Source organism: Chrysemys picta, chromosome 5, assembly GCF_011386835.1.
Source record: "Chrysemys picta bellii isolate R12L10 chromosome 5, ASM1138683v2, whole genome shotgun sequence".
Taxonomy (NCBI): Eukaryota; Metazoa; Chordata; order Testudines; family Emydidae; genus Chrysemys; species Chrysemys picta.
This window is the reverse complement of record NC_088795.1, coordinates 36,642,537-36,666,791: the sequence shown is the minus strand read 5'-3', so window position 1 is coordinate 36,666,791 and position 24,255 is coordinate 36,642,537. Positions and strand designations below refer to the sequence as shown.

At 43.5% G+C, this 24,255-nt stretch overlaps 1 protein-coding gene across 22 annotated transcripts in view; it reads right to left on the bottom strand.

Moving 5' to 3' along the window:
* Positions 1–24,255, bottom strand: part of ANK2 (ankyrin 2) — a 581,537-nt gene that overhangs the window by 268,261 nt on the left and 289,021 nt on the right. For 6 of the 22 annotated variants that reach the window (XM_065596231.1, XM_065596258.1, XM_065596238.1 and 3 more), the window contains exon 1: positions 8,450–9,313. The exons of 15 other annotated variants lie outside the window; for them this stretch is intronic. In XM_065596231.1, the coding sequence (XP_065452303.1) occupies positions 8,450–8,578 (129 nt within the window). In that variant the 5' untranslated portion in view covers positions 8,579–9,313. Of the gene's footprint in view, positions 1–8,449; positions 9,378–24,255 lie in introns of those variants that run through there. One more of the 22 variants, XM_065596233.1, reaches the window with a different exon arrangement.

Genomic DNA, 24,255 nt, shown 5'->3' with positions numbered 1-24,255 from the left:
TTCCCACAGTAGTAGGAAGGGGGGGGGAGCAAGGATATGGCTACTTCTGGCTCTTCCCCACCACCCATTATCGAACAAAGTATCAGAGAGCAGAGGTTGTACTCCACACCTTACCTGGCCCCTGAGCCCAAGTATGTCTTACTCAGCCAAGAAAAGATGTGGTGTGAGGCCTCACTCCCATACTCAGCCAAATAAGCACGCTAGCAGAGAACACCCCCCCTCCCCACAAAAGATAGTCAATCAAGAATGGAGGGGGGGGGGAAAGCTGAGCTGCACAGCTGTTTACCACCCCTTGGAAGTTTATGCCCAGGGCTATCACCCTACTCGCCTGGCTCTAGAACCATTTCTGGAAGTAAGGCAAAGGTACAATCTAGACATTTGTAATAACTGGTGACCGAAGCAGGCTAGGAGGCAATCTAGAGCAGTACTTTCATGTGCGCGGGTAGCAGGCAGGTCTGTCCATATCAGAGGCAGTCCAGGGCAGTGGTCAGAGTTCTAACAAGGTTTCAATAGCCAAAATATCCAATCCAATGGGCTGGGTCAGTGAGCTGGGGAGGCAAGGTCAGACGAGGCAGCAAGGCAACAAGGGAGGGTCATAAGCGGCCCCAAAAGGAAGGCATAGCCATCTGAGGAGCAACCAGCAGTACTGGCCTGTTGCTCAGACAGCTTCCTCTTCCTGCTGGGGTCTTTATATAGTTCAAGTACCAATGACAGTGCTGCCTGTCCCTCCAATCAGGGGCTGGGACATGGCTGCTGTGGGCATGTAGGCCTTTAGCTCTAAGGCTGTTGGTCAGGCGCTCCAGTTCAGTGCACTGCCCTGGCATAGCGGCTATGGTTTTCGCCTAAGAACCTGGCAGGCCTGGGTTCAATAGCAGGGCCCTGATATCATTAGTGAATAGAGTGTCCAGTCTATTGCAAACTTTCACACTGCCACAAAACTTCCTGAAGGAGCCTGAATATGTAGTAATTTAATTTTAAAAGATGTATAAATGCATATTTATCCAAGAGACCAGTAGTTCACTTGGATAGATATGTATCTTGAAAAAAAAAACTGTCTACATATATTTATGTTCCTGTCACAATAGAATGAAACTTATCTTTAAAAAATAGCCAAGGAAATTAAATTTTAAAACTGCATATAAATACTGCTATGGTTGGACTATAAACCAATAAAAAGGTAATAAAAAGGCCAGGAAATTCCAAATGGAAGTGGAAATTGCTTCCTTTTCCTTCATAGTCAAGGGAATTAGTAATCGTCAGCCTTAACTACATTCCTTGGCTTTTATTATTTCTTGATGTTGTGTGTATTATTCCTAGTTTAACTGTTAAAGACAACATGAAATTCTCATGGAAAAAAAAACTAGTATAAAGCAATACTACTACTTGACTTTATTATACATTTAAGCACGGATAGCCACTGTGTGTTCCTTAATTGTCTATTTTATACACACAGAATCCTCTCAGACAAAGCCCAATACTTTATTGTTTTTTATTTTATATAGTTTGAGGGGAACAGAAAAGGTCAATCTCATTCTCCCGACCTGGTTTTATGCCATTTCTATACTGTATTGGGCCTTGTTTCCTTTTCCAGGATGATGCTGATGGCAGTGTTATGTTTTTCACTTAGTTCTTCAACTTAGATTTCCTGTCTGACACTGTCTCCTCCCTTTCTCTTACCTGAAACTTAGCTGTTTATGTTTGGTCTGCCTAATTTTGTTGCCCTCCTATATGGCAGTAATATGCCATATACATTGCAGATATTAAGTCAATAACAAGTAGTATATAATAAACAGTTATGAGCTCAAAGGCCTTAAAGCATGGTGCCATCTAAATAAAAATATATTACTATTTTTTTTAATCAAGTATTAAACACCAAAAGCTTTTTCCTCCTGACAAAGCAGTTGAACCCCTTGGAAACCTATGGAATAGAAAGGAAGTTTGTTGTGGTCATCAACTGAACATTGACACATAGAAGATACAGTCACTGATCTGGAGGGAAAAAAACACATAGTAAATGCCACAACAGACCAGCCCAAACAGGGTTAGTCCAACGAGGACCCTGGTGCCTGAGAAAGGTTCAGACATATGGGAACTGTGTTTTGCTGAAAATGATGAAAAGTCACTTCTCTTTTCAGAGCTAAACACAAGTCCAAAACAAATCAACGAGGCAGCTTACCACACTGCGTGAGAGGCAATAGCATCTTGTCTTACATGAGCCAAGACCCTGAGGAACAAGGAGGAAAGCCCTACCCCCAGATCTCTCCCTGAAGTATATTTCTCCCCCAGGCTGCCATCTCATTCTGAATCTCTCTTCCCTTTCCGAGAATGCTGGGGAATTCATTAATTGGGCACTATCCACTGCCATGCACACCCTTACAGTAAAGTCAGGCAATGCAGGCCCTTTCCAGAGAGACTGAGCTATTTCCTGACCATTCCCAGGATGAAGCCTATACATCACATAACAAGTGACCATTTTCCTGGCCCAGCGAGTTCCTAAACCTCAAAAACCTATCAAGGGCAGGCAGGGCAGACCTTGAATCCCAGCTTCTTCGGCATAATCCAGACCCAGACACAGGTGTGGGGGGAGGGGATAGTAGATTGGCGAAAAACCACCAAAGTGGTGTTGCAAAATCTTTAACCCTACACAAATTACTGCAAACACTAAAACTACAAAACCAGTAAAATTCCAATTACGTACACGAATAAAAAGTTTGTCTGGGAAGTTTGGAAAGTGTGTCACCTCGGATGAAAACAACCAGCAGCTCTGACTCAGACCATGGAGCAGTGAGAAGGAACTGAAGACATGGTCAGTCCGCCTCACCCTTTATTGTCACAGGCGAAACCACAAGGCAATGCAAAGGCACATGCAAGGACCAACAGACACTACTACTTTGAAAAGCTCTGGCTCCAGAAGCATGCACATAACCCTCAGTAGAATTCAATAGGGACCATCTCTCGAAGAAGAACCATGATTTTCTAAGCATAGCGTTCGATAAGTGCATTACCTTCCAAACCCTCCGGTCACATGCTTTTCATGAAACACGATTTCTCTCTGCAGTTTAGAAAATTGCACCATGCCAGGAGTCTAATGAAGGGAAAGCATGTTCTTTACTCCTTGATACTGAGGGAAAGCAGCGAATGCTAGGAAGTTCAAGGCTACTGTCTTCAGCAAATATTCAGGGGACTATATGACTACTTACCTGGTGCTAAATTCTGCTGCACGCACACATCTTCTGAAGTTAGCTGACAGCAGCAGAACTTTGATTCTACCTCTGTCTTTGTCCTTCTGTGTGTATTGGCTAGCAGCAGTAGAATGCGAGTTTTTACATCCCTTAGGGTATTGAAGGTGGTAGCAGACAGGACCATTGAGATACTTCTGTTTCATTTCCCTTTCTTTGACTGAAAAGAGGTGGATGTTCCAGCTGCCTTAGAAGATGTTAGGATAGGTTGTCAAAGTCATGCAGGTCAGCAGAACCATTATAGGTGGCCTTTTGGAGGTATATTTTTTAATCAGATCAACTATTATATTTGTACAGTATAAAGTGTTTTTTCCCCCTCCAACAGTGTGGCATAAGGAAATCTGCTTCAGACAACACCTACGGAAAAATAGAACTGCTTGGAATGTGAGAAAGCAGGACGTTCTGAATGCCTTCAAATGTATTATACATGGACAGGGGAATGTGAATGAGACAGATGGCTGAGTATTGTGTAGTGGTTAATGCCAGGGACAGATTGCCTTCTATAAAATGGGGATCATATTCACCTATCTTGCAAAAGCATTGTGAGGCTTAGGGCTTGTCTACACATACTGCTTTGCAATTCAAACTATAGGAGTGTGAGCAGCAGTTAGTACAAAGTGCTGTACTGTAACTCTCCAGGATGTAGGGTGACCAGACAGCAAGTGTGAAAAACCAGGATGGGGGTGGAGGGTAATAGAAGCCTATATAAGAAAAAGACCCACAGATCGGGACTGTCCCTATAAAATCGGGACATCTGGTCACCCTACCAGGATGGACACTGCGGGTGCAAACTAAAAGGTTCCTAGTTCACATGACTGTAATCCTTTTCAAACAGAACTACATTAATGCAAACTGGGAACCTTTTAGTTCACGCCCGCAGTGCCCAGACAGTGGAGATGCAGTACAGGACTTTGGTGCACACTGCTATTCACACTCTTGTAGTCCAAATGGTAAAGCAGTATAGACACAGCCTTAATGATTGCAGATTCTTTGAGAACATTGGATGAAAGGCACAATACTGTAAACACTTCAAAATAAGGACCTGTGGTAAAATTTTCAAAAGTGCCTAAGGGCTTGTCTACACTGGCAATTTACAGTGCTGCAACTTTCTTGCTCAGGGGTGTGAAAAAACACCCCCCTGAGCGCAGCAATTTTCAGCGTTGTCAAGCACCAGTGTAGACAGTGTACCAGCGTTGGGAGCCATGCTTCCAGCACTGGTAGCTACGCCTCTCATGGAGGTGGGATTTTTAGAGCACTGGGAGAGCTCTCTCCCAGCGCTCTGCTGTGACTATACAAGCCACGTTAAAGCGCTTTAGCGTTGCCAGTGTAGACTAGCCCTAAGTCTTATTGAAAGTGAATGGGACTTAGGATGTTAAGGGCCTAAGACACCTCTGAAAATAGGATTTAGACATTGTAGCTGTGTCAAAAGCTTGTCTCTCTCACCAAGAGAAGTTGGTCCAGTAACAGATATTACCTGTTATGGCTTTGAGCTTTTAATGCACCTGAGACATTTAGGTAGCCAATATAACCATGTACTCTATTGTGTGTTGTCTTTTTCATGTTTGCCTATGTATATTTTATACTGTATTTGCATATACCAATATCTGTGATTATATTATACATAAGCACTGTATATATAAAACTGAAAAGTTTCCATATGACTACAAGGAGAGCAGAATTGGGCTCTACTTATCTACTCTTTTTATATACAGACGGACCCTGAGAAATCTGATTCTCTCAGTTACATTACTGTAAAGCAAGAGTAAATCTGAGCGTCATTGCAGCTAAACCAGGGTAAAATTGGTACAACTGAGAGGAGAATCAGGCCCAGAACTGATAAGCAGAATGCACAAAAGTAGATTCGTGGGGGGGGAATCTTTTCACCTGTTTGAGAGTGGTAAATGGGAGGTTTCTTCCAGTGAGTGGAGATGGGGCCTAACCCATCAATTTCTAAAGAATTAAAAGCTTCAGTTCCTTCAAAATTAACATTCTAGCTCAATGATTGTGAAGAAAGCCTTCAAACAAGAATTACAGGAAGTGTGAACACTGATGCAATATCATCTTCCTGACTCTGCAGGCAGATAGTTCCAGAGCCTCTGTTATTGTTCACATCTATGTCAAGCTACAGCAAAATTAAGAAGATTCTGGTCGGTTTCACCGCTGCTATTCAGAGCCCTGTAAACACTGGTGAAACAGAGGACTGATATCATTTTACACAGCTGCTACTACGGAAACTTATAAGCAGTAGCAGGCACTACCACTCTTCAGGAGAAGAGGAGGAGCAGGATGCAACACACCTCCCTTCTTCCCCGCCCCCACCAAAAATTAAAAGACTATGGATGGAGTAAAGCAGCAAACAACACATACCTTGAAGTAGTCTGGAAGATAGGGGAAGTACAGTAAAGTAGTAAAGACCCCATGTCCTGGTAGCAGGGGAGGGCTAAATTAGTCAACCTTATCCTGCTCCTCTGGCAAAATCAGGAAGCTTCAGGGCCAGTGAGAAAGTAAGAGAAATTCCCTTCTGGGCCAACGGAGCACTGCCCACATACACAGTATACAACAGATCTTTAAAGGAGATATTTGAGAGAGAGTTTCCAACACCTCATTATCATCATATTCTCACTCCCACTACTGATTCCACAAACAAAATGGACCCCCGTTGTACTCAAAATCCAGCCAACCCGACAAAATGGAATTTAAATAGATAGTGAAGCTAGAACAGTATCCCCCGCCTTACTAGAGCACCAGATGCTAGAGAGTAATCAAGCACCACTCGTTTATTTGTAGCCATTATTGGCCTGACCTGCAATATGCTGATGGCTTTCATCTCCCAGTGAAGGGAACTGAGGGGGCTCATCACATGGCAGGACATGCTCATCACTTTGCAGTAGAGGGATTTGTATTCCTTCATCAATTTAAATGCATACATATCTATTATATACCATACATCATATACACACAGCATAGCACATCATGCTTCTGCTATTATGTATCTCACACAAAAAGAACAAGAAAAAGATATTTGTTAATCTAAGCCACACCCACTCCATTTGAACACAAGTTTGTTGTGCATCCTAAGCAGCTATTTATGTAACAGCAAGTGTGCAGCTGCAGTAGAAGGGAGACAGAAGTGAGGTCAGTGGCTGAATATTAACACGGAACAAAAGCAAACAGCAGCTTGGTATTTCCCATAGTTCCCAAGCAAAGACCTACTGCTGCTTCTGAGATATGAAAATCTGATCAAGCAACTCTATTACCGTGTTATAAACACACGGACAGCCCTGAGTCTGCCTGGTTCCAATCAGGGTTATGCAGCACTCTGGGAAAGGAAGGTCAGCTTTAATTCTGTCCAGCTTTAATTAAGGTCATAGTAATCATGTTTGAAACAAACAAATGTACAGACCTGGGAAGCTTTTTGAAAGGCAAATCAGTGAAAATGACTGATGTTCTGGCCATGTACGTGCATGAATGCGTGTGAGCAATGGGTATACCTGTATAGGCCCTCCAACAAGGACAAACACCCCCTCCCAGCAGAGAAAGAATGCTATTTTTCAGGAATTTCCACAATCAAAAATATAATCATAAAAAATACCTTATGCTGTAGTGTCCCATTTAGGGGATTAGTAAAATAATCACAGTCTGCCCCAAGCGGCTCTGTTCAAGGCATCCAAACACTACGTATATTAGAAATGACATTCCTGCTCTGATAAAAAGAATTCTAATGCAACTTAATGAACTCTTTAAACAAAGCCTTTTAAAATCTAGAGAGAACATATCAGTGCTCCCATAAGATATCAAGCAGCCTAGTAATTTGATTTATTTATTTTAATGCAGGCAGTCGGAAAAAAATCATCCCACTACTTAATGATATGGAAATAAGATGAATTCCAAAGTTCTCAGCTAGGCCACTGGAATAGATGGGTTTGGAACTCCAAAGCATTGCTAAAAGGAGCTGTAAATTAAAATGTAGTACTGCAAGATCCTATTTTTTTGCCTTTTATTGACAAACCTGTGGGTCTCAAGAGAATATACATGAAATGCAATACAAAAAGAAAGGGAGAAAATTATACATCTTGTGTACTATGCAGTAAGCAATTTATTTAGGAATGGATCAAAAGGTAATGTCAGAAATGTGTTAAAATGCACACAACAATAAGCTAGAGATTTCTGATATGTCAGGAAAAGAATAATGGTCAAGAAAAGACTGACAGCAGGTGCATCCTCAGTGCAATTTAGTCCTAAAGGCATCTTTAACAACAGCTTGTTAAGGTACATAAATCTCAATTCTTGCTATTTTTTCTCTCACTGGTAAAATGTTGCATCTTTGTTGTAAACTATACAATGATCTGGCAAATAAATCGTGTACCTGTATCTTTTATTCTGGGTTGCTGGTTTGGGGGGAGGGGGATGCAATCAATTAAGACTAGCTCCTCATTTCTAATACAGTTTTTAAGAATAACAGTATCTAATTATGAATTGATAGAAACCTTCCAAAATCAGAAATAAAAGTAGCCAAAGCTATTTCCCACAGTTCATCAGCAGCAGAAGAGAAAACGACAGACTGCAGACTTGTGTTTTAAACCAAAGCTAAAAAAAATACACTTGCAGTATACAGTGTAAATATACTGAATTACAGCTTGAAACAGTATTAGTTACTGATGCCTGACTGAATAACAACCCAGCCTGTAGATCCAGCACTGGAACAGAGTCTGTATGTAGCATCCAGCTTTGATGAAAATGCTGTATGCTAATAATTTAAGAGGCATGGATTGAAAATAGGAAGGAAAAGGGGGGAAGGGATATCACAAAGCACAAAATGCACCTTAATACTGCAAAGCACAAAATCAACACCCGCCCCCTCCCTGACAACTGCTTCAGATCAGCTGGAGACATGAAACACCTGGTCCCTGAATGATGAAACAGAGCTCCAGATCTTTGGGGGATTGAGGAAGGAAGGCAATATTAGCGCCCCTGGCCATCTTTACTTGCATGTATCGATGTGGCTATGGGCTGCCATGTCTGGTAGCACTTTCATCTCATTGCAGCTAGCCTAGGTGCAGGCTGAGTGCAGAAATGATGGGGAAGGAGGCAAATGGGAAATAGGATACCGAGAAAGGCGAAGGAGAGAGTATTACAAGTGCTGCTGCAGACACCTGTGTCCATGCCCTCCATAGAGAGGGAAAGGTGTGGGTGGGAATTATTCCTCATACCTTGCGTTTCCGATCTACCCGCTCCCTAGGGATTTTCCGCTGCTTTTTCCTCTCCTTCTCGAGATTTCTCTCCCTCTCATCGAGTTCGGCCTCCCGAACTTTTTTAATAGATGCAGCAGCATGAGCCATTTTGGAAAGGGAAACACCAGCTCCAAGGCATCAATATCCACCAGACGGATATCCAGACAATTTGTGGAGGGGTTTCGCAGTGACCCTGCCGGTGAGCCAAAATTCACAGTATAATCCACTCTTCCTCCTTCAGCATCTTGTGATAGGTCACAGCTCTGCTACAGCCTCTGCAGCACTCGTAAGTCAGCACAACATAAACATGTTCTAAATCAAAGCCAAACACACAGCTACACATACGCACACATGTAGATAGCAGTCAGGTGAACTCCTAATACCAGCCTGAAACCACTTCACATTTGCTGTGGTCATCAGTGAAGACAAGCTTCAGATCAGCTGAAAAAAATCCATCCTTTAAACACACATCACCAAATTAGGAAGGTGTTTTGGGACTCCTCCAGACAGACTGTCTCTTCTGACTAGAGCCAGGAAGAAGCCACCTCTGTGTAACCATCAAGTGGAGAAAAGGGTGGACAGCTCCTTCCAGTTTCCAGCATCACCTCTATGCAGGGTGAGAATAAAATGGTGCAGTCTGACTTAATGACTTGCTGCTGCTGCTGCGACTGCCTGTGCTAGAGCACATGATATGTCTTTCCCCCCTTCTCTTCCTTTCCTGCTTCCCTTGCTTTAAATTGAAATTAAAATAAAAACAGAAGCAAAAGCTGCTGGGTTCAGAGGAGACCAGCTGCAGCCTGCTCACCTGCAGGTAGCGACTTCTGTACTAAAGCATGGGTGACTGAGCCTGAAAAAGGCTGGGAATATTCAAGTCCTCATTGTGTCGTTTATGGATCCACGTGAGACTGCATTAGGAGAGCAGCATTAAGCAGCAAACCAAATGCTGCTCTGAGGGGGACGTTAGCAAGGAGAGCACACAGCTCAGCCTGCCCAAGCCAGCTGAACTCTACAGAGGAAAAATAATAATAATAGAGAGTATATTGGTCATTATTATTCACTGCCAGAGGCTATTTTCAGCCATTTGCTAAGTTGACTTACAAATCACTGTGCTGGGAATAAAAAGGGATGATTACTGTTGTGGACTAAAAGAGAGAGACAAGAAGAAACAGATAGAAAGAACATCCTGTTAATTACAAAAATAATCATCCCCTCCCCAAACATCACAGACAGTAATGTATAGCTTTAATATCAGGGACAGATGGGGCTGTCATCCCCTGGCTGCTTATCACCCAGCTAAAGCACCATCTCACAATACCAGTCCCATCTTCTGGTGTGTAGTTTGCTGCTGCAAATACGTTAAGCACTCATTTATTGAAACAGGAGATGCTAAAACTTCCGGACATGTGTAGTTAAAAAGAGCAGCCAACCTCTTGTGGACATCTGACCACGTTCCAAACCCACTACAGAATTGGTAGCGTCAGATAGGCCCCAGGACTGGGTTGGAAGAGCAGGGATGCTGCATTGAGATGCAGTAAAAATCTTTGCATAGCATCTGCTCAGACCATGCCAGCTATGCAAGGGACATTGCAACTCACTCACATCAGCACTAAAACTCACCAAATTAAAGACGGAAAAGGAAAACAATCCACCAAATATTCTTTAGAAGATGGCCCAAATCAACCCCTGGTCTATCTCCTTTAACTTGAGTGGGTGTTCACCAAGGATGAAATTGGCCCAACTACTACTAAAACTAGACACTATGAATTAATGATAAAACGGCATGACCAAAACATTAACAGATGTCTTGTGATCAGTAACATATGACAGTGGCTCAAATCTTGGGCCTAATCCTTATCTCACAGTAGGTTTACACCCCTCTAACTCAACTGTGTTTGTTGAGTATTATTACCGTGTATTATTATTATTATGTATTATTACCACAGACCTAAGATGCCACATTTAACTTTGATGATCCCACAAATATTAAGGCTCAAATTTTCAAAAAGTTGTTTTATATTTTCCATATATAATTATCATGCATGCATATATAAAACAGGCATCGATTTGTGTGTGCCAGTCATACAGCTGGATGCCTAAATATGCAATGTGTGTATGCAGATATGATCACTGCATCCAAAACTCCTAACTGCTGGCAGTTTCTCCTAACTGTTGTGCAGGTGGATGGATAAGGGAGTGGCTCTCCCCTGTCTATCGTAGGAGGTTAGGAAGGAAATGAGGATCCATGCTCCCTCACAATACCAACTCTTCAAACTTCAGGCTGTGCCTGGACAGCCAGGTGGGGATAAAGGTAGGCTGCAGCTGCTGTAAAATTTCCCTTTCTGGTATTGGAGGTTTTAAAAAGCTGAACTTCCCAGAGGAAGAGTCTGGACTAGGGTTACCATATTTAAAAAAATAAAAAAGAGGACACTCCACGGGCCCTGGCCCCGCCCCTTTCCCACCCCAGCCCCAACTCCGCCCCTTCCCTGCCCCAACTCCGTCCATTCCCCGCCCCTTCACCAAAGTCCCCGCCCTCCCTCCTCCTCCCTCCCAGCCACACGAAAAGGGCTGCCCGAGCGCTACCGGCTTCACTGTTTGCCGGGCAGCCTCCAGACCCTGTGCCCCCGGCCGGCGCTTCCCCAGCACAGCTGGAGCCGGTAGCGCTCGGGCAGCTCGGCTCTGATTAAGAGCCGGGCTGCCTGAGCGCTACCGGCTTCGGTAGCGCTCGGGCAGCTCGGCTCTGATTAAGAGCCGGGCTGCCTGAGCGCTACCGGCTTCGGGCAGCCCCCGTGCCTCCGGACCCTGCGCCGCCGGAGCCCGGGAGGGGAAGTGCCCGGCTGGGGGCGCAGGGTCCGGAGGCATAGGGGCTGCCCAAAGCCCGAGCGCTACCGGCTTCACAGTTTGCCGGGCAGCCTCCAGACCCTGCGCCCCCGGCTGGGCACTTCCGCTCCCGGGCTCCAGCTGCACTGGGGAAGCGCCGGCCGGGGGCGCAGGGTCTGGGGGCTTCACCGGCAAATCGTGAAGCCGGTAGCGCTGGGTCAGCCCTTTCCCCGTGGCTGGGAGTGGGAGGGAGGAGGGGGCGGAGTTAGGACGGGAAGGGGCGGAGTTGGGGCAGGGCTAGGGGTGGGGAAATAGGCGGGGCCAGGGCCCGTGGAGGGTCCTTTTTTTTATTTATTAGATATGGTAATCCTAACCAATAGTGCATTGCTTATAACTAAGGCTAAGATTCTATCACAGTTATTTTTAGTAAAAGTCACAAACAGGTCACGGTCAATAAACAAAAATTCACGGAGCCCGTGACCTGTCCGGTTCTTTACTAAAAATAACCGGGGGGGAGGGGGCGGTGGCAGGGCTAGGTAGGGGAGAGGAATGGAGTCACATGGGGGTGGGGACTGTCAAGCCGAGCACAGCCCCAGGTCCAGTGGCCAAAGTGGGGTGCGCAGCCACAGGGAGCACGTGGCCTCCGGTGCAACTGTTGGGCAGGGGCACACGGCCCCAGCTGCAGCCCCTGCCAAGTCCAGGACACTGCGGGGCTGAGGTGCGCAGCTCCAGCTGCAGCCCCAGGGCTGAGGCTCGCAGTTCTGGCTGCAGCCCCTGCCAAGCCTTGCATGCCGCGGGGCTGTGAGCCCTGGTCTACACTATGAGTTTAGGTCGAATTTAGTAGCGTTAGATCGATTTAACCCTGCACCCGTCCACACAATGAAGCCATTTTTGTTGATTTAAAGGGCTCTTAAAATCGATGTCTGTACTCCTCCCCGATGAGGGGATTAGCGCTGAAATCGACATCGCCGGGTCGAATTTGGGGTAGCGTGGACGCAATTCGATGGTATTGGCCTCCAGGAGCTATCCCAGAGTGCTCCATTGTGACCGCTCTGAACAGCACTTTGAACTCAGATGCACTAGCTGGGTATACAGGAAAAGCCCCGGGAACTTTTGAATTTCATTTCCTGTTTGGCCAGCGTGGCAAACTTAGCAGCACTCAGCAGCACAGGTGACCATGCAGTCCCCCCAGAATGTTTCTACGCTCCCCCTATCATCTCCGTCCCGGAGGTTATCGCAGCTTAGAAGGCGAAAAAAACGCACTCGCGATGACATGTTTTCTGAGCTCATGCAGTCCTCCTGCACTGATAGGGCACAGCATAATGCATTGAGACATTCAGTGGCAGAGGACAGGAAAGAACTGCTGTGTTTGCTTAACAGCAAAAGTATCATGTCTCACTAGCGATCCTGCCTGAGCCAGGTCGCTGTGTCACATGCACTCCGCACTGTGTCAGCCTTGGGCGGGGGCATGACCGCTTTGTGAGCAGGAAGGCCATAGATATAGACATTGCATTAGGTAGCTTCTGTAGCTAGAGAAAACATTCCTGTGCATTCGGCAAAGTCTGTGGCAAAAGAAGAGAAGCCCCGTAGTGTAGTGGTTATCACGTTCACCTAACATGTGAAAGCCCCGTAGTGTAGTGATTATCACGTTTACCTAACACGCAAAATGTCCCCAGTTCGAAACTGGGCGGAAACAGGTCACTGTTCCTTTTTCTGACTCCCCACCTGCATTTTTAGTCTTAGAACAGACCATGCTGTGAAATTTTACTTTGAATTATATCAACTATGAGTTAAATAATACGGAAGCTCTCTCTAAGTTATAGTCCCAGGTTCCTTACCCTTTCAGCTGCTCTGATAAATTAACATTTTTGTTAGGGGTGGGGGGAAATTTTCATGAAGCCTTTTATAGGGACTAAATGCTATCTAGGACTCTGAAATAATCTTAACATGGCCCATAAAGTGCAATCCTTCGTCGTTCCACAAGTTGAACTGCTCTTTACTACTGTCCAGGCTTCATGACCCATGGGAGCAAGGGGCAGGCTGGGGTAGGTGCGACCGCGCGGTAATGCCGGCTGGAGGAGAGGCCTGAGGCAGAAGCCTCCAGCTCGCATGATATTCCACGTAGGTCTGAATCTCCATGAGATGAAACTTAAAGAAGAGAATGACCTGGAGTCACTCCCATTCGGTGCTCTAAGAGGAGGATAGCCAAGTCTGTCCAAGCACTCCTGATCAACCTCACTGAGGTCTGCCAGCTGAGTGGGACCCCGGCTGGCAGGAGCCAGCAGATGGAGCCCCAGACCGGCAGCGGGCTGAGCCACTCAGTCCGCTGCCAGTCTGGGGCTCCATCCGCCGGTCCCGCTCAGCCCGCTGCCTGACTGGGGTTCCAATCATCCAGGCAGGCAGCGGGCTGAGCGGGTCCGGTGGATGGGACCCCAGAAAAAAGGCGTGAAACGATTGTCTGCTGTTGCTTTCACGGAAGGGCGGGGGAGTGGGAGGGGGCTGACGACACGTACCCAAAACCACCTGTGACACAGTTTTTGCCCCATCAGGCATTGAGAGCTTAACCCAGAATTCCAATGGGCAGCAGAGACTGTGTGAACTGTGGGATAGCTACCCACAGTGCACCGCTCTGTGAGTCAATGCTAGCTGCGGTAGTGAGGATGCACTCCGCCTACTTAATGCGCTTAGTGTGGACATACGCAATAGACCGTATAAAATCCAATTCTAAAAAATTGACTTCTATAAAATCAACCTAATTTCGTAGTGTAGACATACCCTGAGACTCCAGACAACGCTGGACAAGAGATTCCACATCCGGGGATGGCCTACAACAAGGGAAGGCAGAGGCAGCAGAGAGCAGATGGATCACACTTTGCAGAACAAGACTGCTGACAGCCTGCAGTTCACCAGGAACAACTCTCAGCACTAGCCTTTTGCAAATGAGCACTGGAGATAGCTCCTTAACCTTCCTCACAGTAGTTAACTAAAGGTTTGGGGGAGGGGGGAGGGGTAGTGGAAGAGCGGCAAAATAAATAAGGGTCAATTTATCCTGTCTAGACATCTTAATAAAAGGTGGGGTTGTCAAAAAATGAACAAAGATAGTAAAGGCAAAGATTACATAGATAAAAACAATTAGGTAGAGAAAAAGCAGTGAGAGTTAAATGAAAAAAAAAATAATAATAAACCCTCCAAATACGTTTTTGACATTTTAGATTGTAAACTCTTCAGGGCACGGACTGTCTCTTCTTATGTATTTTTAGAGCACATAGCACTGATTACTACATGATATTACAGTACCAGGCTGTCAAGAGGTTGTGAATGGGAGGGAGATGGGCTGTGATCCAATTTATGCAAGAGAATGTGGTGCACACTCCAAAAGGTTTCAGCACCCTGAGTGGAGAATTTAGGTCTTTTCCTGCTCTAATGTTTAGAATTTTTGATGCCAGGAGAGACACAAGAGTGTAGCGCACATTCTCCAGCTGACTTTTGAGCAAGCAGGGCTTAAGACTAGCACTGCGAGTTCACTGCCATTTAAATTATTTACATACCCCATAAAAACAGTTCTAATTCAAGCAGAGGTCAGAGTTTGTATTTGTCTCATGCCAAAAACATGTCCTTCAACAGAGTATCGTGACTGCAACCAAGAAATGGTGGTATCCAATTTTGAAGGAAGGAACACAAAGTACATGACCTGGCTCTCCTAAAGAGAGGAAACATTTTGTTTTACTGTACGGAGAGTTCCCTAACTATAGCAGAAAATGATCAGTCACTGCCTTCTGTATGCAGCATTTCATAGATCTTAAAAGAAGAAACCCCTCTGCAGACATCAATCAAAAGATTGGATATTATAGATCCTTTCCAAATCAAACTTTGGTTACCTCCTACATAGTGTGATTTTCCTAAAAATATTTCTTCATAGGAGGCATGCACTGTGAGCCTGCTGCACAAGGACAACAGCATATACCACAACTCTGCCACAAATGGTTTGTAGGAGGGGAGTGGGAGAGTAGGCAGATGCACAATAAGACAAAAAGAACAGAACACCAGAGAAAAATGTGTCTTTTCTGAAACATATTTGTCATCATTAACTCCATAACTCAGGAGCCAGATGCATCTCTGGGATAATTTAACTGGCTTCAATAGATTTTTACCTGGCTCCAAGATTTGGTGATTTGGCTCCAAGAGTTCACATTGTACAATGTTCTGTGTATTTTTTGCATGCACTGTGCGTTTTAGAGATCCTAGATGTGTCATGGGATCCACTGGTTGTCTGGGTACTTAATTATAGCTAGAGTTCCCCCTTGCCTGGTTTAAAACTCAAGGACCAATAATTAGCCTCCTGGCTTGATCCCCTGATTATCAACATTGGCATAGCACCAGACATATTAGTGGGGGAAGATTTTGGATCCATCAAAGATTCCTCTGCCTCCCCAGCAATCATGGAGATGGGTGTGAGGAAGGATCTAGAGGCCAAGTAGACTCATGGGGAAGACGAAGCGTGGCTGAAAAATGTTCTAATGGTTATGTGAGGGATGAGGCAGGGGACGATGGTGGGAACAGCTTCTGACTCCAACTACCAACTAGGATGGGGATAGTGCCCCCCCACCCACTGACCTCCTAGCATCCAGGAAGAGAGATAGAGCCAAAAAGCAGGTTTAGGTGAAAACAACTAATAACTGTCAGGGGTGTGGCTTAGAAAAGGACTGGCAACCTTTTAGAAAAAAGATAAAATGTAATTCTGCATGAAATTTAGAGTTGTTCTCAAATACAGTGCAGTATACATCTTACACATACAGTTAACTAAGGGCTCATCTACACTTTCCGGAGAATCGACGCTGCAGTGATCGATGGATCGGTGGTCAATTGAGCGGGTCTAGTGAAAACTCGCTAAATCAACCGCCAATCACTCTCCCATCGACTCCTGTACTCCACCTGATTGAGAAGAGTAAGGGGAGTCAACGGGAGAGTGTCTCCCATCAACCTCATGTAGTGTGGAACTCGTGGTAAGTAGATCTAAGCTACGTCGACTTGAGTTACGCTATTCACGTAACTCAAATTGCGTAGCTTAGATTGAATTTTCCCTTTGGTGTACACATGATCTAACTGTGCTATTATTCTACGAGGGCTAAGTGTCAGACAGACATTATTCCCACTTTTGATCAAGAAACACTTATATGGTACTTCTGTGGACTCTGCCTTTTTGGAGACGAATGTGCACAGGCACAATCAAGACAGAACCAAATACATTTGATGGTGGGGGAGGGAGAAGTGTTAAATAAGAAATCCAGCATAACGAGTGCACAGCACTTTAATGAAACCAAAGGCTCCTAGGTACTGACAATGTATTTAACTCAGCTATTTAAAGCAATTCTGATTAACTGTATACATCAATACATTTAGTAACTCAAATGGCCACTAGCTTTCACAGACAAATTCAAACTAATTCTAATGAAAAGTATAAAAATGTGTCTAAATTTGGACCCTCAAGCCCATCATGCTATATTTGTTTACTGCCTCCTTTCCATCTTCTCCTCCCACTGTTTAACCCAAACTCTTACAAAACTAATAAATAAATGTATTTGTTAGTTACAAAACAGTTGTGCCATCTTTTAAAAGTACAGTAACTCTGCGAGAGAATTAGCAAGCATATTGTCCTGTAAAAACTTCATTTTATTGTTTGATGTTTTATGGAAGAGCAAAATTTAAAAGTAGAAAACAAGGCTCACTCTCTCACTGTCACATTACTGAACATATGAATACATAAAATGTTCCTGAAAGCTCTAGGCCAATCACTGAACATGTACTGAAAAGATTAAATGTGAAACTATATTCCAGCATTTTTTCAGTATTTTAATCAAATCCATGTTATTAATTGAACAGAAACAATAGAGAACATGAAATGGAAAAACTCATTGCCTAAGGGAAAACTATATGTCACAATCTTTAACAGAAATTAGGTTGTCTTACCTTCTCTTCCTCCTTCTCTGAGATACAACCAGGGCTACAATTCATGGTACTAATCTACAATAGTCAGCATTAAAAGGTCATAATTGGCCACAGTGGTATCTGAAACTCCACAAGTTCCCTTTGTACAGTGCTGTAAATGTGTCATGCCTTGGTGAATGTTCACTTTAATATCAGTCACAGATATATCTCTTGTACACCAGAGCACAGTCATTTTAATAGTAACATTTATAAAAAAAATACTTCATCATCATCTCACAAACAAATATTAACTAATCAGTCCTCCCAATTACTTCTATTTTCATAGATGGCACAACTGAGATAGTGATTTCATGATTTCCCCCCAGCCAATGATAGCATGAGTGTCACCAGCAGAGTTATATAATTCAGGAATAGAGAGCGGGACGAGATGGCAATTAGACTCAAACCATAAACATGCTCAAAATCAACCTTGCTTAGCATTCAAACTGTCCCTGACAGAGAAATTATTTCCATACCTGTCCTACAATCTAAGCACGAAGGGTGAGAGTTAGGGTATGTCTATACTACGGGGACTATACTGGTATACCTTCGGCACTGTAATTATGGCAGTATAACCCCATCACATAGATGCAGCCTACACCAACAAAAAGAGTTTTTCCATTGGTGTAGGAACATCACATCCCTGAGTGACAGTAGCTAGGCTGATGGAAACATTCTTCTGACAACATAGCTGCATCTGCACTGGGGATTAAGTTGGCCTAGCTATGTCGGTCATGGATGTGGATTTTTCATATCCCTGACCAACCTAGCTAAGTCAACCTAATATTTAAGTGTATACTAGGCCTTACAAAAGCAGTTCAGTGACTTAGAAGCACAAGTTCAGGACCTGCATTCGTAAGTCACTTAAGTGCATTTGAAAATCCCACCCCAAATGTGGAGTAAAGACCTCTGAAAGCATAGCAAAGGGACAATATACTAATCATTTTTCTCCAGGTGCACACAACTGTAGGTTTATACCACTGACAATAGTACACATTTTGCAATTTTCTTACTGCAACAAAGTTGCATTGCCTATAAATGTAGCTTTAACTAAGCTTTTTCTTTGTTTTCATATCAATGAAAATACTGAATTATATTTTAACTTAATCAACTAAGGCCTGGTCTACACTGGGGGGAGGGGGGATCGAGCTAAGATTCGCAACTTCAGCTACAAGAATAGCGTAGCTAAAGTCAACGTATCTTAAATCGACTTAGAATTACTTCATCGATCCCGTGCCGCGAGGATGCGAAGTGCCACGGCTCCCCCGTCAACTTTGCTTCCGCCTCTCACCAAGCTGGAGTTCAGCAGTTGACGGGAGAGTGATCGGGGATCGATTTATCACATCTACACTACACGTGATAAATCGATCCCCGATAGATCGATTGCTACCCACCGATTCGGCAGGTAGTGTAGACATACCCTTAGACTTCATCCAAATTCAATGGGAGTCTTTCTATTGCTTTCAATGGGCTTTGGATCAGGACCACTACCATTTAGTTAAAAACTTAAATGTGCCTTCTCATCCCCTTTGTGCATGCCTGTTTTCCACAGGTCCTTTCAACCACACTCACTGCTACTGCTTTTAGGACATCGGAAGCAGGAGCCAGTCACACTGTTACCTCCCAGGGACTGGCTAGACAGCAAACCAAGAGCATGAGCCTAGTGGGGAGGAGTATTTTCAATTTTCCTGCCTAAATAATGAGAAGTATTTGAGGGTTCGGGTGGCTATGTAAATGCCATCTGTGTCTATAAACTATCTGCAGAAGTTGTTGTATTCTGCGTGGTTGTAGCCATGTTAGTCCCAAGATATTAGAGAGACCAGGTGGGTGAGGTAATATTTCTACTGGTGAGAGAGACAAGCTTTTGAGCTACATTGGAGCTCCTGAAGAAGAGCTCTGTGTAGCTCAAAAGCTTTTCTTTCTCACCAACAGAAGTTGGTCCAGTAAAAGATACTACCTCACCCACCTTGTCTCTGCAAAAATTGGTTGTGAATTTTTGCATCGTAGCTGGATGCCCCATTAACTTTGTCAGGCCTGCTGAAACCGAGTGCATTTCAATTTCAAGTATAACTAGTCGGAGAAGATCACGAGAGGCAAGTGAAGCTGAAAGTAATTTCTATGTATCTCGCCTGTTTCCCTGACTGCCTCAACCAATCTCTTGTGATTAAAAAGAAACCATTTTATTTGATTTCCCAGAGAAAGGGGGCTGCATTTCAATGGAACTGTCTGATCCAGCTGGAAAAGTCAGAATAAATTTTTTCCTAACCCCTGTGTTTGTCTGACTAACTTGGATTTGTGTGGCCCAGTACTCAATTACCTTCACAAATTCCTCCAGCTATAGTATTTTGGCTCAGACTACAGTCACTATAGTATAACCCAATTTAGCATGAAATATTTATTTTTCTGAAGCCAGAGCTCTGTTACCTCATAGCTGAGCCCTGCAGAGTCAGACAAACCAGGAAATTCAGACATATGGTCACAAACCTGAAACTGACCTATGCTTTTACAGCAAGATCACATCAGGGGAAAACTGGATTCATTCAAATGTGAACCAAGTCAAACTTCAGAAGCTGGGAGTCCATGTGACCCAGATCTCATAAAAAGATTTTTGAAACCCTTTCAGTTTGAACTTGAAAGAATTCACATAGGCAGCAGGTTGTGCATATAAAAACGTGCATGCATTTTTGCACATGACCTACTCACGTCATTCAGGTGAGTCCATTCAAACCCTGAATAAATGTTTATTGGTACATATGTATGCAAATCAGGATGTGTGCGCACACAACTCATGCAGACACTTTTTCAAATTTGGCCCTAAACATAATGCACACCAATGTGATTATTCCCAAATAAAGGAATGACGACACAAAATAACTAGTAATTTTCTATAGTTTACGATGTGTAAAAATGCAGAGTGCAAATATATGTGGCATCTTTTATTTAGTCTGTGATCGCTATACATATGTTAACTGTAACATTAGCCACAGTAATCTGGATAACACTGGAGATTATGATGGGGTGGATTTTACCCTCCCAACTGCTCCACAGTCCACTCATATAGAGTCTGAGTATTTGAGCTTTCTGTAGTTGATCTGGATGTCACCCTCAGAGAGTACACACAATTGCCCATCAGTTCTCACTAACTCTTATCTTGTAGGTATGACTCAAACTACTGAGAGCAGTTCCAAACATACCAGCAACTCCTGCCTTCAGCAGCCAAATTTACAGTCTGTTGTATCAGAAGCTTCTTTACAAGTCCAGGATGGCTAGAACAGCCTGATCTAAAGCCAGCAGTACATCTAAATCTTTTCTGTTTAGTGCAAGCAAAGCTGTATGAAACAGAGATTAAATGCTGTTCTGCAATACTTTGCAGGATATCTATAGCCAAAGCCTGCCTTAGCATTTTTGGGATTGCTTTCAAAGCAAGTTTTTGCCATTGCTCACCACGACCCCAGCTATATCAGATTCCTGTTCATATAGGTCTTAGGAGAAAGGGCTGTGCTAAGGATTCTCAGGAGAGTTATCAAGAGGATTCTCTGAGATATGCCCCCAAACTTAACCACATTGTTACACATACAAACTACGTGGATTGATGGGTGAGTAGGGTAGGTAGAAGTGCCCAGCTGCTTGTTTCATCCAAATGGAGGTATTTGCATGTATCAGCTTAAATTTTCATAATAAAATGGGACTAGAAACTTATTTTAAAAAAGAAGAAATCTCAGACTGCATAACATTTTTATTTCCCCAAAATCACAAGGACCTGTGGTCATGGGCTTCATAGGGCCCAAAGACTGAATCTGCCTATAGAAAGACTAGATCTACTACATAGAATTAATTTGCAATTCCTTACACTAAACACAGATAGCTGGACTGTGCCTTCAATGCACATCATTTTATTGGGGACAACAGTAGGTGGATGGAGTGGCCTTGTTACAGGGAATCCCAGGTTGACATATGTCTGACTCAGCAGAACTGTGTTCCTGGGGTTCTCATGAAGTTCACACTAGAGCTGAAGCTCCGCCACCCTTTGAAATGCAGCACATGTTGCCCTTTGTAATAATCAAGCTCTGCTGGGTAGGCGTGGCCTCATCCTGGCCTATCCCGTAGGGAGGCTAGAACCACGGACAGAGCTAACATGGTGTAGTGGCTCCTGTGTGGGGTAGACAGAAAGAGAGAGACAGTCCTGGGAAACCCTTCCCTCCGCTTTGTGCAACCACAAAAGGCCAACCACAATGGAGCCCATAAAACACAATCCCATCAAATAAAAAATTATGAAAGTTGTTGGTGTGCTGAGACTACTACATATCATGCTGACCAATATTATCTCACTGTTTCCTTGTACTCCCTGGATCTCCGTGTCCCTCTGTTGTTTCTTGTCTTAGATTGCAAACGCTTTGGGACAGAGACTGTCTTTTTGTTCTGTGTTTGTACAGCATCTACCACAATAGGGTCCTGGTCCATGATTGAGGCCCCTAAACTCTACACTAATATTATATATAATCAGTTAAACATCACAAATAGAAAACTGAAAAATGCTTCAGAAAGTTGAAATGCAGCATAACTGACCCTTTAGGGGGATAAAATTCTGACCTTAGTTGACTTAGTGTGAATTCAGCAGACTGCATTTATCAGCGAAGAATTTGGCCCTGCTATAGCGGAACCTGCATTAATAAGGGATGGCACACAATGCTGTTCTACCCAAAGAACACTAGAAATCTGACCATCCATATCATTTACTGCTCAAACACTATGTGAATGGCAAGGATCAAGGAGAATAAGAATAGTCTTTGGAATTTTTATCAATAGAAATTAATATTGGAAATTAAAAATGAACTTGAACTGAAATCCCAAATCCAAACCTCCGGAAAATTTAATTGTTTAGAATCTATATCTGAATATTGTGTCATGAGCCCATCTCCACTGGAAATGTGATTTCGGATAAACTGGAAAAACACAGTGTATTTCCTCTGATATGCGTCCATAGAAATGAATGGAGAATGATAGCCCTCTGCTGGGCAAGCCCTGCTAAATCAGTAAAGGGAACAGTTTCTGAGGAGTACATTGGTGGCAGTAAAGGCTTTTTCAGTTACAAGTTATACAGCTACTTCTGTTTGCAGTATTACTGCACTTTAAGTATAATCTTTAAGGGCAGATTATAACAAGGCTAAAGTATGGTGTAATTGTTGATGGAAGTGCTGTAATCAGTAGCCCAAGTGTGTGAAAGGGTTTGTTCCAACCAGGATCCCATTGGTAAATTTACACACCTAGTCACAACCCACATGAAAAACTTTAAAAGAGGTCTGAGAGATCTTACCAGCAGGATGGTTTGTAAATTAATATGATAGTAATGTCTAGTGAGGAGTTGTGTATTGTCTACACTAGCTTTTACACCTTTGTTAGCTACAACACAACTAAAAATACAAGTGCTGACATAATCCTAGGTAGAAGCACTGCCTGAACACAAGATAAAGTTACTCTCACAAATGATTATACAGCTTTGGTGTGCACAAATTTTCAAACACATCCATTACATTGTTGTTGTTGTTGTTAAAGAAATATGGCTTTGGATAAAAGCAATTGCATATGTTGACTTGATTGTACAGTTATTTCATGGAACACTTGCAAAAATACAATCTGAGTGCCCTGCCCACATGAAGAATTACATTTAAATGACCTACAATATCAAGGCTAAAATTGTGTGCACTGGTGTTTTAGCTATTACCCTTTTGAAAACAGGAGAGACTATACTGGAGCTATTCTCTAGTGGGGGCAGGTGGATATTACCCTATTCCAGCATCCATTTCATGAGCTATCTAGTTCTGACAGAGACCACCTCTGCTAGCAGTCAGGAGGCTTGGGATGAGCTTGCATAATGGGAATACCATCAACATCCTGCCACAAGCCAGAAAGTTTAGAGTGGCATGGACGACTGGAGAAACTGCCCTGTAGCACCCAGAGGTACCTGAGGTAGTGGAAATAGAGAAAATTCCTTCCTCTTTCCAGCACCCAGAGGTAGACAAGCATGTTGGATGTAAGGACAGCTCCCTACCATTCCCAGCAACTGAACAGGGGTGTCTAAGGGTAGGCCTTGGGCAATGTTGTTCTTGGACTTTGCTAGAGGGGACTCACTTCTTTCTTTTTTTTTGTAAACAGTCTTTGGCTAGTAGACTAGGTCCTCTGGTTAGTAGATGCCTGGTCATATTTTCAAGCCTTCAGTAACCTTTATAAACTAGTCTGTGAAATATTGGTTTTAAAGAAAAAGTCACTTTTGAGTCACATAAAGGCACAAATACATCAGGAACCACAGAAGGTCTGATTTATTGCATTCCTGTATATATAAAGTGCACTGAGGTTCTATTTTTAAAAATTTGTCTTTGGCCTTGTCATAACTATAAAGGGAAGGGTAATAGCTGTCCTGTGTACAGTACTATAAATCCCTCCTGGCCAGAGACTCCAAAATCCTTTTCCCTGTAAAGGGTTAAGAAGCTCAGGTAACCTGGCTGGCATCTGACCTAAAGGACCAATAAGGGGACAAGATACTTTCAAATCTTGGGGGGGGGAAGGCTTTTGTTTGTGTTCTTTGTTTGGGAGAGTGTTCGTTCTCGGGGACTGAGAGGGACCAGACATCAATCCAGGTTCTCCACATCTTTCTAAGCAAGTCTCTCCTATTTCAAACTTGTAAGTAAATAGCCAGGCAAGGCGTGTTAGTTTTCCTTTGTTTTCTCAACTTGTAAATGTACCTTTTACTAGAGTGTTTCTCTTTGTTTGCTGTACTTTGAACCTGAGACTAGAGGGGAGTCCTCTGAGCTCTTTAAGTTTGATTACCCTGTAAGGTTGATTTCCATACTGATTTTACAGAGATGATTTTTACCTTTTTCTTTAATTAAAAACCTTCTTTTTAAGAACCTGATTGATTTTTTCCTTGTTTTAGATCCAAAGGGGTTTTGGATCTTGATTCACCAGGAGTTGGTGGGAGGAAGGAG